This window comes from Hemitrygon akajei, unplaced genomic scaffold (genome assembly GCF_048418815.1).
Source record: "Hemitrygon akajei unplaced genomic scaffold, sHemAka1.3 Scf000048, whole genome shotgun sequence".
Lineage (NCBI taxonomy): Eukaryota > Metazoa > Chordata > Chondrichthyes > Myliobatiformes > Dasyatidae > Hemitrygon > Hemitrygon akajei.
In genome coordinates, this window is record NW_027331934.1 from 6414542 (window position 1) to 6429113 (window position 14572).

General features: G+C 48.5%; 1 protein-coding gene across 1 annotated transcript; it reads right to left on the bottom strand.

Moving 5' to 3' along the window:
• Positions 1-2921: 2921 nt before the first annotated feature.
• On the bottom strand, positions 2922-13156 carry LOC140720964 (ribonuclease inhibitor-like). The gene is made up of 6 exons (XM_073035835.1): positions 13070-13156; positions 8356-8526; positions 4448-4618; positions 4122-4292; positions 3799-3966; positions 2922-3634 (listed from the first exon to the last, which is right to left on the bottom strand). The coding sequence occupies exons 1-6, from the start codon at positions 13114-13116 to the stop codon at positions 3547-3549; spliced, it is 816 nt and encodes a 271-aa protein (XP_072891936.1). The 5' UTR covers positions 13117-13156; the 3' UTR covers positions 2922-3546.
• Between the last annotated feature and the right edge of the window lie 1416 nt (positions 13157-14572).

Sequence of the window (14572 nt, forward strand, 5' to 3'; positions counted from 1 at the left end):
GGATTCGGGGTTAGAACCAACAACCACCCAGATTCCCACCTCTTCCTGGGACACCCCCGCATCCACATTCTCTGCCCGCTTGGGGGAACATTCCCTTCTCCTCTTCAAGCCGGAGGACCACACAGGTGCGGGATTCACCGATGGAGCGGTACTCTCCGCTTCCATCACCCCGTCCGACTGTGCACATTCCCGAGCCTCCCGCTCCACTTCAGGGCAAATGGGCGTGAGCTCTACGGTCTCGGGGGCTGACTTCTTAAAGTGTTTGGATTTCTTCTTCGCTTTTTTGCCCAGCGCAGGATCAACCCCGTCCGTCACCTGAACCTCCCTGCACGTAGCCTCAGGATCACCCGCCTGAACCACAAGAGTAGGAGCAGAGACTGGAACAGACGTAGAAATAGGGACAGGGGTAGAGACAGGGTCAGGGGCCGGCACAGGTGTAGGAGCAGGAATGGAATTGGGGCAGAGCTAGCTGGGGCACTGATTCCCGAAGTGGACTCTCTAGGTTTTCGGGTGCTAGGACAGTCCCTCCGAAAGTGCCCCACCTCCCCGCACGCATGGCACCGTGGGCGCTCAGAGCTCCAATACACCTGATAATCTACCCCCTCGTGCCGGACAGTAAACCGGCCCTCAACTTCGTCCCCCTTTTCCAGCTGCATGAATACCTGTCGCCGGAAAGAGATTACGGTACGGAGGGTGCGGCTCCTGAATTTGTGCCTGATGGCAGTTATTTCTGACCTTACTTGCCCCAAGCGTGCTAGTGCGGGAAGCAGGTCCTCGTTGGGGATGAAAGGCCTTACGTGACCGAGGACGATGCGTTGTGTGGGAGCTGTCACCAGCTCATCTGTAAAAAGATGTTTTCCCCCGTGATCCCCCTACTGAGGGCCCGATGCAGCAACTCATCATTCCTCAGATAAAACACTGCCTTCCCGAACTCTTTCTCAGTGGCCAAAACACCATTCTCCCCAACAAGTCCTCCATAGCCTCCGCGCACTTTTCCAGGGTAGTTCCAGGACGCAAAATACATTCCACTTTCTCCGACCGAAACAGGACGTTGTCCGAGGCTGGAGAGGCAGCCGCCTTTGCATAACTCCCCGAAGGCCTGGGACTCCCTGTAGACCGGTCCGGCATGTTGCTTCTGTGTCCGAATCGAGAATGATACGGTGGTGGTGCTGCTTATAAAGTCCTGGAGCGAGTTGAGTAACTGGCCGGAAAAGTTGGTACTCGACAGTACCTTGCTGGCTCAGTGCCAGAAATTCCAACGCCAGGAAAGGTTCCGTTAGTCCTGCAGAACTTCCAGCCCGTGAGAGGTCGAGACATCTCAAACGATGCTTCCGCTCCTACACCGAACGTGCGTCACGACGGTAAAGTTAGAAGGAGGTTGTCCCGATGTTAAGGGGGGAACAACGGCGTTTGTCTCTGGTTTTTCGAGCTAGTCGGATTCCTGGCGAGTTGCCAGCGGCGGCTGGGTGCTACACAGTTCGCAGCCGTCAACGAACCCCGTCCAAACTGGCAGTAAAACTCCAAACGAAGCTTCCACGCTAAACCAGCCGCTCACAGACGTATCGAACCACCTCCGAAGTATCTCACGAACTTAATACAGCAGTTTTCCCTCGATTTCTCTCAGCACATTCAGAACAACTCAACGCTGTGTCTGATCCCGGGAGTCTGTGATGAGATGGGATGGAGGGAGATCAGCTCAGTGTCTGACCCCGGGAATTTGTGATGGGACGGTGTGGAGGGAGGATCAATCTGTAACTGATCCCAGGAGTGTGTGATGTGACGGTATGGAGGGAGCTTCACTCTGTGTCTGACCCCGGGAGTGTGTAATGGGTTGGTGTGGACGAGATTCACTCTGTGTCTGACCCGGGAGTGTGTGATAGGATGATGTAGAGGGAGCTTCACCCCAGTGCTCAACGCCGGTAATCTATCCCCCATCCCTTTTTTACTCAGGACCTCAGTGAAATCGGGGGCAGTTAGTTACGATGGAGGTTGGTGGAGATGAGATCCTGGGCACCCAGACTCTGCAAGTTCGACATCGCTCAGCCTCAAGCTGAGACGCTGCTGTACCAATGTGAGGAGATCAGAGCCATTATAACCATATAACAAATACAGCACGGAAACAGGCCATCTCAGCCCTTCTAGTCCGTGCCGAATGCTTACTCTCACCGAGTCCCACCGACCCGCACTCAGCCCATAAACCTCCATTCCTTTCCTGTCCATATTCCTATGCAATTTTTTTTAATGACAATATTGAACCTGCCTCTTCCACTTCTACTGGAAGCTCGTTTCACACAGTTACCACTCTCTGAGTAAAGAAGTTACCCCTCATGTTACCCCTAAACTTTTGCCACCTAAATCTCAGCTCATGTCCTCTTGTTTGAATCTCCCCTACTCTCAATGCAAAAAGCCTATCCACGTCAACTCTGTCTATCCCCCTCATAATTTTAAGTACCTCTATCAAATCCCCGCTCAACCTTCTTCGCTCCAATGAATAAAACCCTACTTGTTCAAACTTTCTCTGTAATTTAGGTGCTGAGACCCAGGTAAAATTCCAGTAAACCTTCTCTGTACTCTCTGTTTTGATGACATCTTTCCTATAATTCGATGACCAGAACTTTACACTATACTCCAAATTTGGCCTCACCAATGCCTTGTACGATTTTAACATTACATCTCAGCTCCTAGACTCAATGCTCTGATTTATAAAGGCTAGCATACCATAAGCTTTCTTCACCACCCTATCCACATGAGATTCCACATTCAGGGAACTATGCACCATTATTCCTAGATCACTCTGTTCTACTGCATTCCCCAATGCCCTACCATTTACCATGTATTATTTCAGTTCACCGGGTGCAGGGGGCAGCAGTAACCCCAGGTCACTGTTTCTCCTCTAATGAGTCTAAAGTCCGACACCAAAACAGGAAGTTACAGCGGTTTATTGATATCATCATGACAAATGTAAATCGACTCAGTCACAGTCACACACAATTAACTGACCGGCGACAACGAGTGACAGTTTGAATAATCAGTCCCGTTTCTCACCGTCACGCTGCATCGGGGAACCGTTGATTATAAAATCACACTTCAGGGCCGTGTCCGGGATCACTGCAGATCCAGGGTCACTGCCGAGGGATTTGTCAATTTAACATCATTATATCGGCCAGGCTGCCGAATGCACCGTCCTCAGCAAAGGGAGCAAAAGGATTCTCTCCAGGGATAATCCCACCTCGGGACACCGGTGTCCCAGACTGAGCCCCGGACACCGGGCATTTCCTGTCTGGGTCATTCTCCGGGTGTCACGTGGTAGTCTCGATCACGCACATCCGGCGGAAGCTGCCCCGCCGGACAACAGGCGGAAACACGTCACTGCTGGAACGCTCCGAGCGACACACAGAGCGAGACCCGAGCCGGTTCTGTTAAAACCATTGGGAATCACCCCCGGCGCGCGGCCATTAAAGGTAAGGGCGGGAGTTAAAGGGGAGGGCGGGAAATCAGCAAAAATGTCCACATCCCGCGGGAGGGGATGTTCACACATTCAGATGTTCACAGGAACACTCTCAGTCCGGGTCTGACTCCCTGTAGAGATCTCAGTTCCTTCCTCCCGGTCTCACTGAACTGATTCCTCCGCAGCCTGAAACAGATGGGAGAATAAAGATGAAATAAACAGATTACACAACAGTGTCAGTAACAGGGGATTGGGAATAATGTTTCAACAACACTCACAGACAAATATCACCAGAAAACCCGCGGATCCGCTGATAATTTATCAGTTTGAACATTAACACAAACACTCACAGGATCAGCTTCAGACTCAGGAGGGTCAGTATGAGGTGGCGGAGAGCAGGGACAGATCGGTCTGTCAGAGAGTTTTCATTCAGGTCCAGTTCCGTCAGTGATGGGCTTGTACTGAGAGCGGAGACGAGATCCTCGGCACCAGAATCTGTGAGACCGACACGTTTAAGCCTGGAGATGAGAGAGAGTGAGGGTGAAGGACACAGAGAGACAGGAGACGGTACACTTCCTCAGTGTTTATCAGTAACACAATTACTGATCACATTAACGTTCAGTGTCAGACACCCAGTGACTGTAAACACAATCTCCCACAGTCTGGTACTTACCCCAGTTTCCGTATTTTAAACTCCAGGTTCCTCAGAGCCGCAGACACCAGTTTCACTCCTGAATCTCCCAGTTCATTACCACCCAGGTTCAGCTCCGTCAGTGATGGGTTTGTACTGAGAGCGGAGACGAGATCCTCGGCACCAGAATCTGTGAGACCGACATTGAACAGCCTGAAGATGAGAGAGAGTGAGGGTGAAGGACACAGAGAGACAGGAGATGGTACAAATCCCCAGTGTTTATCAGTAACACAATTATTGATCACATTAATGTTCAGTGTCAGACACCCAGTGACTGTAAACACAATCTCCCACAGTCTGGTACTTACCGCACTTTCCGTATTTTACACTCCGGGTTCCGCAGAGCCACAGACACCAGTTTCACTCCTGGATCTCCCAGTTTATTACCACTCAGGTCCAGCTCTGTCAGTGATGGGTTTGTACGAAGAGTGGAGACGAGATCCTCGGCACCAGAATCTGTGAGACCGACACTCTCCAGCCTGGAGATGAGAGAGAGTGAGGGTGAAGGACACAGAGAGACAGGAGACGGTACAACTGTGCAAGTCGGCCAGTGAGAAGAGCGAGAAGAGTTTAAAAGGAAGACAGATTTACAGAGCGAGCGTCAGAGGAGCGGGAGACAGAGTAGGAAGGCTTTGGCTCAATGGGGCTTCGGCGATAAAGGGTCGAGGCGAGGTAGGTTATCTGTTTACAATACAGACAGAGAGTATGTGTGTGAGGCTGGTTTTCTGTGCTGGGTGTCAGATGTGGGAGATCCTGGAGACTCCCAGCCTCCTGGACGGCAACATCTACACCCGATGTGTCGAGCTGCAGCTCCTTAGGGATCGAGTTAGGGAACTGGAGCTGCAGCTCGATGACATTCGTCTGGTCAGGGAGAGCGAGGAGGTGATAGAGAGGAGTTACAGGCAGGTGGTCACACCGGGGCCACGGGAGTCTGAAGTAGTGGATCACAGTGAGGAGAGGGAAGGGCAAGAAGCAGGCACTAGAGAGCAAGAAGGAGATACTAGAGAGTACCCCAGTGGCTGTACCCCTTATCAATAAGTACTCCTGATCATGTGCTGCTCGAGGGAAGGACGGCCTAAGGGGGGGGGGGGGGGGGGGAGAAGCAACAGTGGCCATGTCTCTGGCCCTGTGGTTCAGAAGGAAGAGGATGGCAGTAGTGATAGGGGATTCTGTAGTTAGCAGGTCAGACAGGCGATTCTTTGGCTGCAGGAATGAAACACATGAAGATGGTAGTTTGCCTCCCAGGTGCCAAGGTCCGGGATTTTCTGATCACGTCCAAGATATCCTGCAGTGGGAGGGAGAACAGCCAGAGGTCGTGGTACATATTGGTACAAATGACATCGGTAGGAAAAGGGAAGAGGTCCTGAAAACAGACTACAGGGCGTTAGGATATAAGTTCAGAAAAAGGAACGCACAGGTAGTAACCTCGGGATTACTGCCTGTGCAAATAGACAGTGAGAATAGGAATAGGATGAGGTTAGATAGATAGATAGATAGATAGATAGATAGATAGATAGATACTTTATTCATCCCCATGGGGAAATTCAACATTTTTTCCAATGTCCCATACACTTGTTGTAGCAAAAACTCATTACATACAATACTTAACTCAGTAATAATATGATATGCATCTAAATCACTAACTCAAAAAGCATTAATAATAGCTTTAAAAAAAAGTTCTTAAGTCCTGGCAGTTGAATTGTAAAGCCTAATGGCATTGGGGAGTATTGACCTCTTCATCCTGTCTGAGGAGCATTGCATCGACAGTAACCTGTCGCTGAAACTGCTTCTCTGTCTCTGGATGGTGCTATGTAGAGGATGTTCAGGGTTTTCCATAATTGACATAAACATGTGGCTGAGGGATTGGAGCAGGAGGGAGGGATTCAGATTAATGGATCATTGGGACCTCTTTTGGAGCAGATGTGACCTGCACAAAAATGACGGGTTGCACTTGAATCCCAGGGGACCAATATCCTGGCAGGAAGGTTTCCTAAGCCTACAGGGGAGAGTTTAAACTAGAATCGCTGGGGGTGGGAAATGAACTGATGTGACGGAGGAGAGGAAGGTTGGCTCACAAATAGAGAAAATTTGGAGAGAATGCGGAAGGGAGGATAGGCAGGAGATAGAGAAGGGACACATTCTGTCCAATCATTTGAGATGTGTCTATTTTAATACAAGGAGTATGATGAATAAAGCGGATGAGCTTCGAGTGTGGATCAGCTCTTGGAGCTATGATGTTGTGGCCATTACAGAGACTAGGATGGTGCAGGGGCAGGAATGGTTACTTCGAGTGCCAGGCTTTAGATGTTTCAGAAAGGACAGCGAGGGAGGCAAAAGAGGTGGGGGTGTGGCACTGCTGATCAGGGATAGTGTCACGGCTCCAGAAAAGGAGGAAGTCATGGAGTGGTTATCTATGGAGTCTCTGTGGGTGGAAGTTAGGAACAGGAAGGGGCCAATAACTCTACTGGGTGTTTTGTATAGACCACCCAACAGTAACAGGGACATCAAGGAACAGATAGGGAGACAAATTCTGGAAAGGAGTAATAATAACAGGGTTGTTGAATTGTGAGATTTTAATCTCCCAAATATTGATTGGCATCTCCCTAGAGTGAGGGGGTTAGATGGGGTGGAGTTTGTTAGGTCTGTTCAGGAAGGTTTCTTGACGCAATATGTAGATAAGCCTACAAGAGGAGAGGCTGTACTTGATCTGGTATTGGGAAATGAACCTGGTCAGGGGTCAGGTCTCTCAGTGGGACAGCATTTTGGAGATAGTGATCACAATTCTATTTGTTTTACCATAGCCTTTAGAGAGGGATAGGATCATGCAAGTTAGGGAAACCTTTAATAGGAGTAAGAGGAACTATGAGGCTATCAGGCTGGAACTTGTAAGCATAAATTGGAAACTGATGTCCTCAGGGAAACGGACAGAAGAAATGGAGAAAATGTTCAGGGGATATTTCCGTGGGGTTCTGAGTAGGTACGTTCCAATGAGACATGGAAAGGACGGTAGGGTACAAGATCCGTGGTGTACAAAGGCCGTTGTAAATCTAGTCCAGAAGACAAGAAGAGCTTATGAAAGGTTCAAAAATATCAAGGTAATGATATGAATCTTGGAAGATTATAAGGCTAGCAGGAAGGAGCTTAAGAATGAAATCAGGAGAGCTAGAAGGGGCCATGAGAAGGCCTTGGTGGACAGGATTAAGGAAAACCCCAAATCATTCTGCAAGTATGTGAAGAGCAAGTGGATAAGATGTGAGAGAATAGGACCAAACTGGTGTAACAATGGAAAAGTGTGTATGGAACCGGAGGAAATAGCGGAGGTATTTAATGAATCATTCACTTCAGTATTCACGATGGAAAAGGATCTTGGTGATCGTATGGATGACTTGTAGCGGACTGCAAAGCTTGAGAATGTAGATATTAAGAAAGAGGATGTGCTGGAGCTTTTGGAAAGCATCAAGTTGGATAAGTCACCGGGAGATGGCGGGATGTACCCCAGGCTACTGTGGGAAGTGCAGGAGGAGATTGCTGAGCCTCTGGAAATGATCTTTATATCATCACTGAGGATGGGAGAGGTTCCAGAGGATTGGAGTGTTGCGGATGTTGTTCCCTTATTCAAGAAAGGGAGTAGGGATAGCTTAGGATATTACAGCCTAGGGAGTCTTACTTCAGTGGTTGGTAAGTTGATGGAGAAGATCCTGAGAGGCAGGATTTATGAACATCTGGAGATGCAAAATATGATTAGGAATAGACAGTATGGCTTTGTCAAAGGTAGGTCGTGCCTTACGAGCCTGAAGGGCCAATATTGTGCTCTATATTTTCTATATTTCTTTGTTTCTACTGATCACAGTAATATTCAGTGTCAGACATCCAGTGACTGAAAACACAATCTCGTACAGTCTGGTATTTACTCCAGTTTCTATATTTTACACTCCGCATTCCTCAGAGCAGCAGACACCCGTTTCACTCCTGAATCACCCATGTTCAGATGGGTCAGTGATGGGTTTGTACTGACAGCGGAGATAAGATCCTCGGCACCAAAATCTGTGAGACCGACACCCCACAACTGGGAGATGAGTGAGGGTGAAGGACACAGAGAGACAGGAGACGGTACAAATCCCCAGTGTTTATCAGTTACACAATTACTGATCACATTAATGTTCAGTGTCAGACACCCAGTGACTGTAAACACAATCTCCCACAGTCTGGTACTTACTCCAGTTTCTGTATTTTACACTCCGGGTTTCTCAGAGCCACAGACACCAGTTTCACTCCTGAATCTCCCAGTTTATTACCACTCAGGTCCAGCTCTGTCAGTGATGCGTTTGCATTGACAGTGGAGGCGATATCCTCGGCACCAGAATCTGTGAGACCGACACGTTTCAGCCTGGAGATGAGAGAGAGTGAGGGTGAAGGACACAGAGAGACAGGAGACGGTACAAATCCCCAGTGATTATCAGTAACACAATTACTGATTATTTTCTTAAGCACGACTGCGCAAGTTGGCCAGTGAGAACAGCGAGAAGAGTTTAAAAGGAAGACAGATTTACAGAGCGAGTGTCAGAGGAGCGGGAGACAGAGTAGGAAGGCTTTGGCTCAACGGGACTTCGGTGATAAAGGGTCGAGGCGAGGTAGGTTATCTGTTTACAATACAGACAGAGAGTATGTGTGTGAGGCTGGTTTTCTGTGCTGGGTGTCAGATGTGGGAGATCCTGGAGACTCCCAGCCTCCCGGACGGCAACATCTGCACCCGGTGTGTCGAGCTGCAGCTCCTTAGGGACCGAGTTAGGGAACTGGAGATGCAGCTCGATGACCTTCGTCTGGTCAGGGAGAGCGAGGAGGTGATAGAGAGGAGTCACAGGCAGGTGGTCACACTGGGGCCACGGGAGACTGAAGAAGTGGGTCACAGTCAGGAGAGGGAAGGGCAAGAGTCAGGTACTAGAGAGTACCCCAGTGGCTGTACCCCTTGACAATAAGTGCTCCTGTTCGAGTACTGCTGGAGGGGGAGCAACAACAGCTAAACCTCTGGCACTGAGTCTGGCCCTGTGGCTCAGGAGGGCAGGGAAAGGAAGAGGAAGGCAGCAGAGATAGGGGATTATAGTTAAGGGGTCAGACAGACGATTCTGTGGATGCAGGAAAGAAACTCGGATGGTAGTTTGCCTCCCAGGTGCCAGGGTCCAGGATTTTCTGTTCACGTCCAAGATATCCTGCAGTGTGAGGGAGAATAACCAGAGGTCGTGGTACATATTGGTACCAGTGACATAGGTAGGAATAGGGAAGAGGTCCTGAAAACAGAGTACAGGGTGTTCAGAAGTAATTTGAGAAGCAGGTCCTCAAAAGGTAGTGATCTCGGATTCAGATTTATAGATCATTGGGTCCTCTTTTGGAGCAGATGTGACCTGTACAAAAGTGATGGGTTGCAGTTGAATCCCAGGGGGACCAATATCCTGGCAGCAAGGTTTGCTAAGGCTACTGGGGAGAGTTTAAACTAGAATTGCTGGGGGGAGGGAACTAAATTGATGTGATGGTGGAGAGGGAGGTTGGCTCACAATTAGAGAGAATTTGGGGACAGTGTGAAAGGGAGGATACGCAGGTGATAGAGAAGGGAGGCACTCAGTCCGATGGTTTGAGATGTGTCTATTTTAATGCAAGGAGTATGATGAATAAAACGGATGAGCTTAGAGCATGGATCAGCTCTCGGAGCTATGATGTGGAAGCCATTACAGAGTCTTGGATGGTGCAGGGGCAGGAATGGCTACTTCAAGTGTCAGGATTTAATTGTTTCAGAAAGGACAGGGAGGGAGGCAAAAGAGGTGGGGACCTGGCACTGTTGATCAGGCTGTGTCATGGCTACAGAAAAGGAGGACGTCATGGAGGGGTTGTCTACGGCGTCTCTGTGGGTGGAAGTTAGGAACAGGAAGGGGTCAATAACTCTACTGTGTGTTTTGCATAGACCACCCAATGGTAACAGGGACATGGAGGAGCAGATAGGGAGACAGATTCTGGAAAGAAGTAACAATAACAGGGTTGTTGAGGTGTGAGATTTTAACTTCCCAAATATTGATCGACAGCTCTCTAGAGTGAGGGGTTTAGATGGGGTGGAATTTGTTAGGTTTGTTCAGGAAGGATTCTTGACGCACTATGTAGATAAGCCTACAAGAGGGGAGGCTGTACTTGATCTGGTATTGGGAAATGAACCTGGTCAGGGGTCAAGTCTCTCAGTGGGAGAACATTTTGGAGATAGTGATCACAATTCTATCTCTTTTACCATGGCATTAGAGAGGGATAGGAACAGGCAAGTTAGGGAAACCGTTAATTGGAGTAAGGAGAACTATAAGGCTTTCAGGCTGGAACTTGTAAGCATAAATTGGAAACAGACGTTCTCAGGGAAACATACCGAAGAAATGTAGAAAATGTTCAGGGAATATTTGTGTGGGGTTCTGAGTAGGTACGTTCCAATGAGACATGGAAAGGATGGTAGGGTACAAGATGCATGGTGTACAAAAGCCGTTGTAAATCTAGTCAAGAAGAAAAGAAGAGCTTACGAAAGGTTCAAAAAATGAGGTAATGATATGAATCTGGAAGATTATGGCTAGCAGGAAGGAGCTTAAAAATGAAATCAGGAGAGCTAGAAGGGGCCATGAGAAGGCCTTGGCGGACAGGATTAAGGAAAACCTCAAAGCATTCTGCAAGTATGTGAAGAGCAAGAGGATAAGATGTGAGAGAATAGGACCAAACTGGTGTGTCAATGGAAAAGTGTGTATGGAACCGGAGGAAATAGCAGACGTATTTAATAAACCATTTGCTTCGGTATTCATAACGGAAAAGGATCTTGGCAATTGTAGGGATGAATTGCAGTGGACTGAAAAGCTTGAGAATATAGATATTCAGAAAGAGGATGTGGTGGAGCTTTTGGAAAGCATCACGTTGGATAAGTCACCGGGACCGGAAGAGATGTGCACCAGGCTACTGCTGGAAGTGAGGGAGGGGATTGCTGAGCCTCTGGCAATGATCTTTGCATCATCAACGAGGACGTGAGCGGTTCTGGAGGATTGGAGGGATGCGAATGTCGTTCACTTATTCAAGAAGGGGAGTAGGGATAGCCCAGGAAATTATAGGCTTGGAAGTCTTACTTCAGTGGTTGTTAAGCTGATGGAGAAAATCCTAAGAGGTAGGATTTATGAACATCTGGAGAGGCAAAATATGATTAGGAATAGTCAGCATGACTTTGTCAAAGGCAGGTTGTGTCTTACGAGCCTGAATGATTTTTTTGAGGATGTGACTAAACACATTGATGGAGGTAGAGCAGTAGATGTAATGTATATGGATTTCAGCAAGGCATTTGATAAGGTATCCCATGCAAGGCTTATTGAGAAAGTGAGGAGGCATGGGATCCAAGGGGACATTGCTTTGTGGATCCAGAACTGGCTTGCCCACAGAAGGCAAAGAGTGGTTGTAGATGGGTCATATTCTGCATGGAAGTTGGTGAACAGTGGAGTGCCTCAGGGATCTGTTCTGGGACCCCGAGTCTTTGTGATTTTTATAAATTACCTGTATGAGGAAGTGGAGGGTAGTGTTAGTAAGTTTGCTGATGACACAAAGGTTGGGGGTGTTGTGGATAGAGTGGACGGCTGTCAGAGTTCACAACGGGACACCGAAAGGATGCAAAACTGGGCTGAGAAGCTGCAAATGGAGTTCAACCCAGATAAGTGTGAAGTGGTTCATTTTGGTAGGTCAAATATGCTGGTAGAATATAGTATTAATGGTAAGAGTCTTGGCAGTGTGGAGGATCAGAGGAATCTTGGGGTCCGAGTACATAGGACACTCAAAGCTGCTATGCAGGTTGACTCTGTAGTTAAAAAGGCATACGGTGTATTGGGCTTCATCAGTCATGGGATTGAGTTTAAGAGTCGAGAGGTAATGTTTAAGAGTTGAGAGGTTATGAGGGGGATAGATCGAGTTGACGTGGAAAGGCTTTGTCCATTGAGAGTAGGGGAGATTCAAACAACAGGACATGATTTGAGAGTAAGGGGGCAAAAGTTTAAGGGTAACACGAGGGGGAATTTCTTTACTCAGAGAGTGGTGGCTGTGTGGAATGAGCTTCCAGTAGAAGTGGTAGAGGCAGGTTCGGTATTGTCATTTAAAGTAAAATTGCATAGGAATATGGACAGGAAAGGAATGGAGGGTTATGGGCTGAGTGCGGGCCAGTGGGACTAGGTGATTGTAAGCGTTCGGCACGGACTACAAGGGCCAAGATGACCTATTTCCATGCTGTTATGGTTATATGTTGCAGCTATATAGGACCCTGATCAGAACCCACTTGGAGTACTGTGCTCAATTCTGGTTGTCTCACTATAGGAAGGAATGGAAACCATAGAAAGGGTGCAGAGGAGATTTCCAAGGATGTTGCCTGGATTGGGGAGCATGCCTTATGAAAATAGGTTGAGTGAGCTCGGCCTTTTCTCTTGGAGTGACAGAGGATGAGAGGTGATTTGATAGAGGTGTACAAGATAATGAGAGGCATTGATAATGTGGATAGTCAGAGGCTTTTCCCCAGGGCTGAAATGGCTAACATGAGAGGGCATAGTTTTAAGGTGCTTGGAAGTAGGTACAGAGGAGAGGTCAGGGGTAAGTTTTTTTACACAGAGAGTGGTGAGTGCGTGGAATGGGCTGCTGGCGGCGGTGGTGGAGGCGGAAATGATCGGATCTTTAAACTCCAGGATGGCTACATGGAGCTTAGAAATATGGAGGGCTATGGGTAAAACCGATGTAATTCTAAGGTAGTGACATGCTCAGCACAGCTTTGTGGGCCGAAGGGCCTGTATTGCCCTGTATGTTTTCTATGTTTCTTTGTTTCTACTGATCACATTAATGTTCAGTGTCAGACACCCAGTGACTGTAAACACAATCTCCCACAGTCTGGTACTTACCACAGTTTCTGTATTTTACACTCCGAGTTCCTCAGAGACGCAGACATCAGTTTCACTCCTGAATCTCCCAGCTGGTTCCCCCCAAGTCTAAACACAAACAGAAATTGATGAATAAAGTGATTCAAACCGTGGGTCTGGGGGATTTTCTCTCACTCGGATATTTCAGGAAACATTAAACTCTTCAGTAAATACTGGTCGGAGTTCCCATCACTGTCAATTTCCCTCACTGCCCAGCTCCAGCGTATTCACCAAATGTCGGTAATTTAGTCTGTCGGTGTGACCCTGTAAACTCCACATATTCTCTCTCAATTCCAGATGGCTAAACGAAATGTTCCTGTCAGAAATGCAGAAATGTCAATTGGACACAGTGAAATAGACCCACCCGAGGTAAAGTGATGGGGAAGAGAGATCCAACAAGAAGAGTCGGGGATGGGAACAGAGGCCCCACACGAGAAAGGGTGATGGTGAATAGAGATCCCACAGGAGGAAGGGGATGGGGATGAGAGATCCCACAGGAGGAAGGGGATGGGGAAGAGAAATCCCACAGGAAGTGGGGGGATGGGAACAGACCCCACAGGCAGAAGGTGGATGGGGAAAAGAGATCCCAGAGGAGGAAGGCGGATGGGGAAGAGAGATCCCACTGGAGGAAGGGAGATAAGAAAGACAGATGCTACAGGAAGAGAGGAATGGGAACAGAGGCCCAACAGCAGGAAGGGGGATGGTGAAGAGAGAGCCCACAGATGGAAGGGGGATTGGGAAGAGAGATCCCATAGATGGAAGGGAGAAGGGGAGGAGATAGATCCCTGAAGAGGAAGGAAGATGTGGAAGAGAGATCCCAGAAGAAGATTGGAGGATGGGGAACAGAGATCCCACAGGAATATGTGGGATGGGTAAGAGAGATCCCACAGGAAGAAAGGGGGTGGGGAAGATTAATCCCACAGGAGTAAGGTGATTGGGAAGAGAGATTCCACAGAAGGAAGTCGGATGGACTAGTGATTCCAAAGGAGGAAGGCGGATGGGGATGAGATATCCCACAGGAGGAAGGTGGATGGTAAAGAGAGATCCCACGGGAGGAAGGGGGATGGGTAAGACAGATGCCACAGGAAGAGGGGAATGGGAATAGAGGCCCAACAACAGGAAGGGGGATTGCGAAGAGAGAGCCCACAAGAGGAGGTCGGATGGACGAGTGATCTAAAAGCAGGAAGGGGTATGTGGAAGGGAGATCCCACAAGAAGAATCGGGGGATGGGAACAGAGGCACCATAGGCGAAGGTGGATGGCGAAAGAGATCCCAGAGGAAGAAGGCAGATGGGGAAGAGTGATCCCACTGGAGGAACTGGGATGGGGAAGAAAGATTCCCACAGGATGAAAGGGAGTGGGGAAGATAAATGCCACAGGAGGAAAGGGATATGGGAGAGACATCCCACAGAAAGAAGAGGGATGGGGAAGAGCGACCCCACGGGAAGAGGAGGGATGGGGAAGAGAGATCATACAGGTGGAAGGG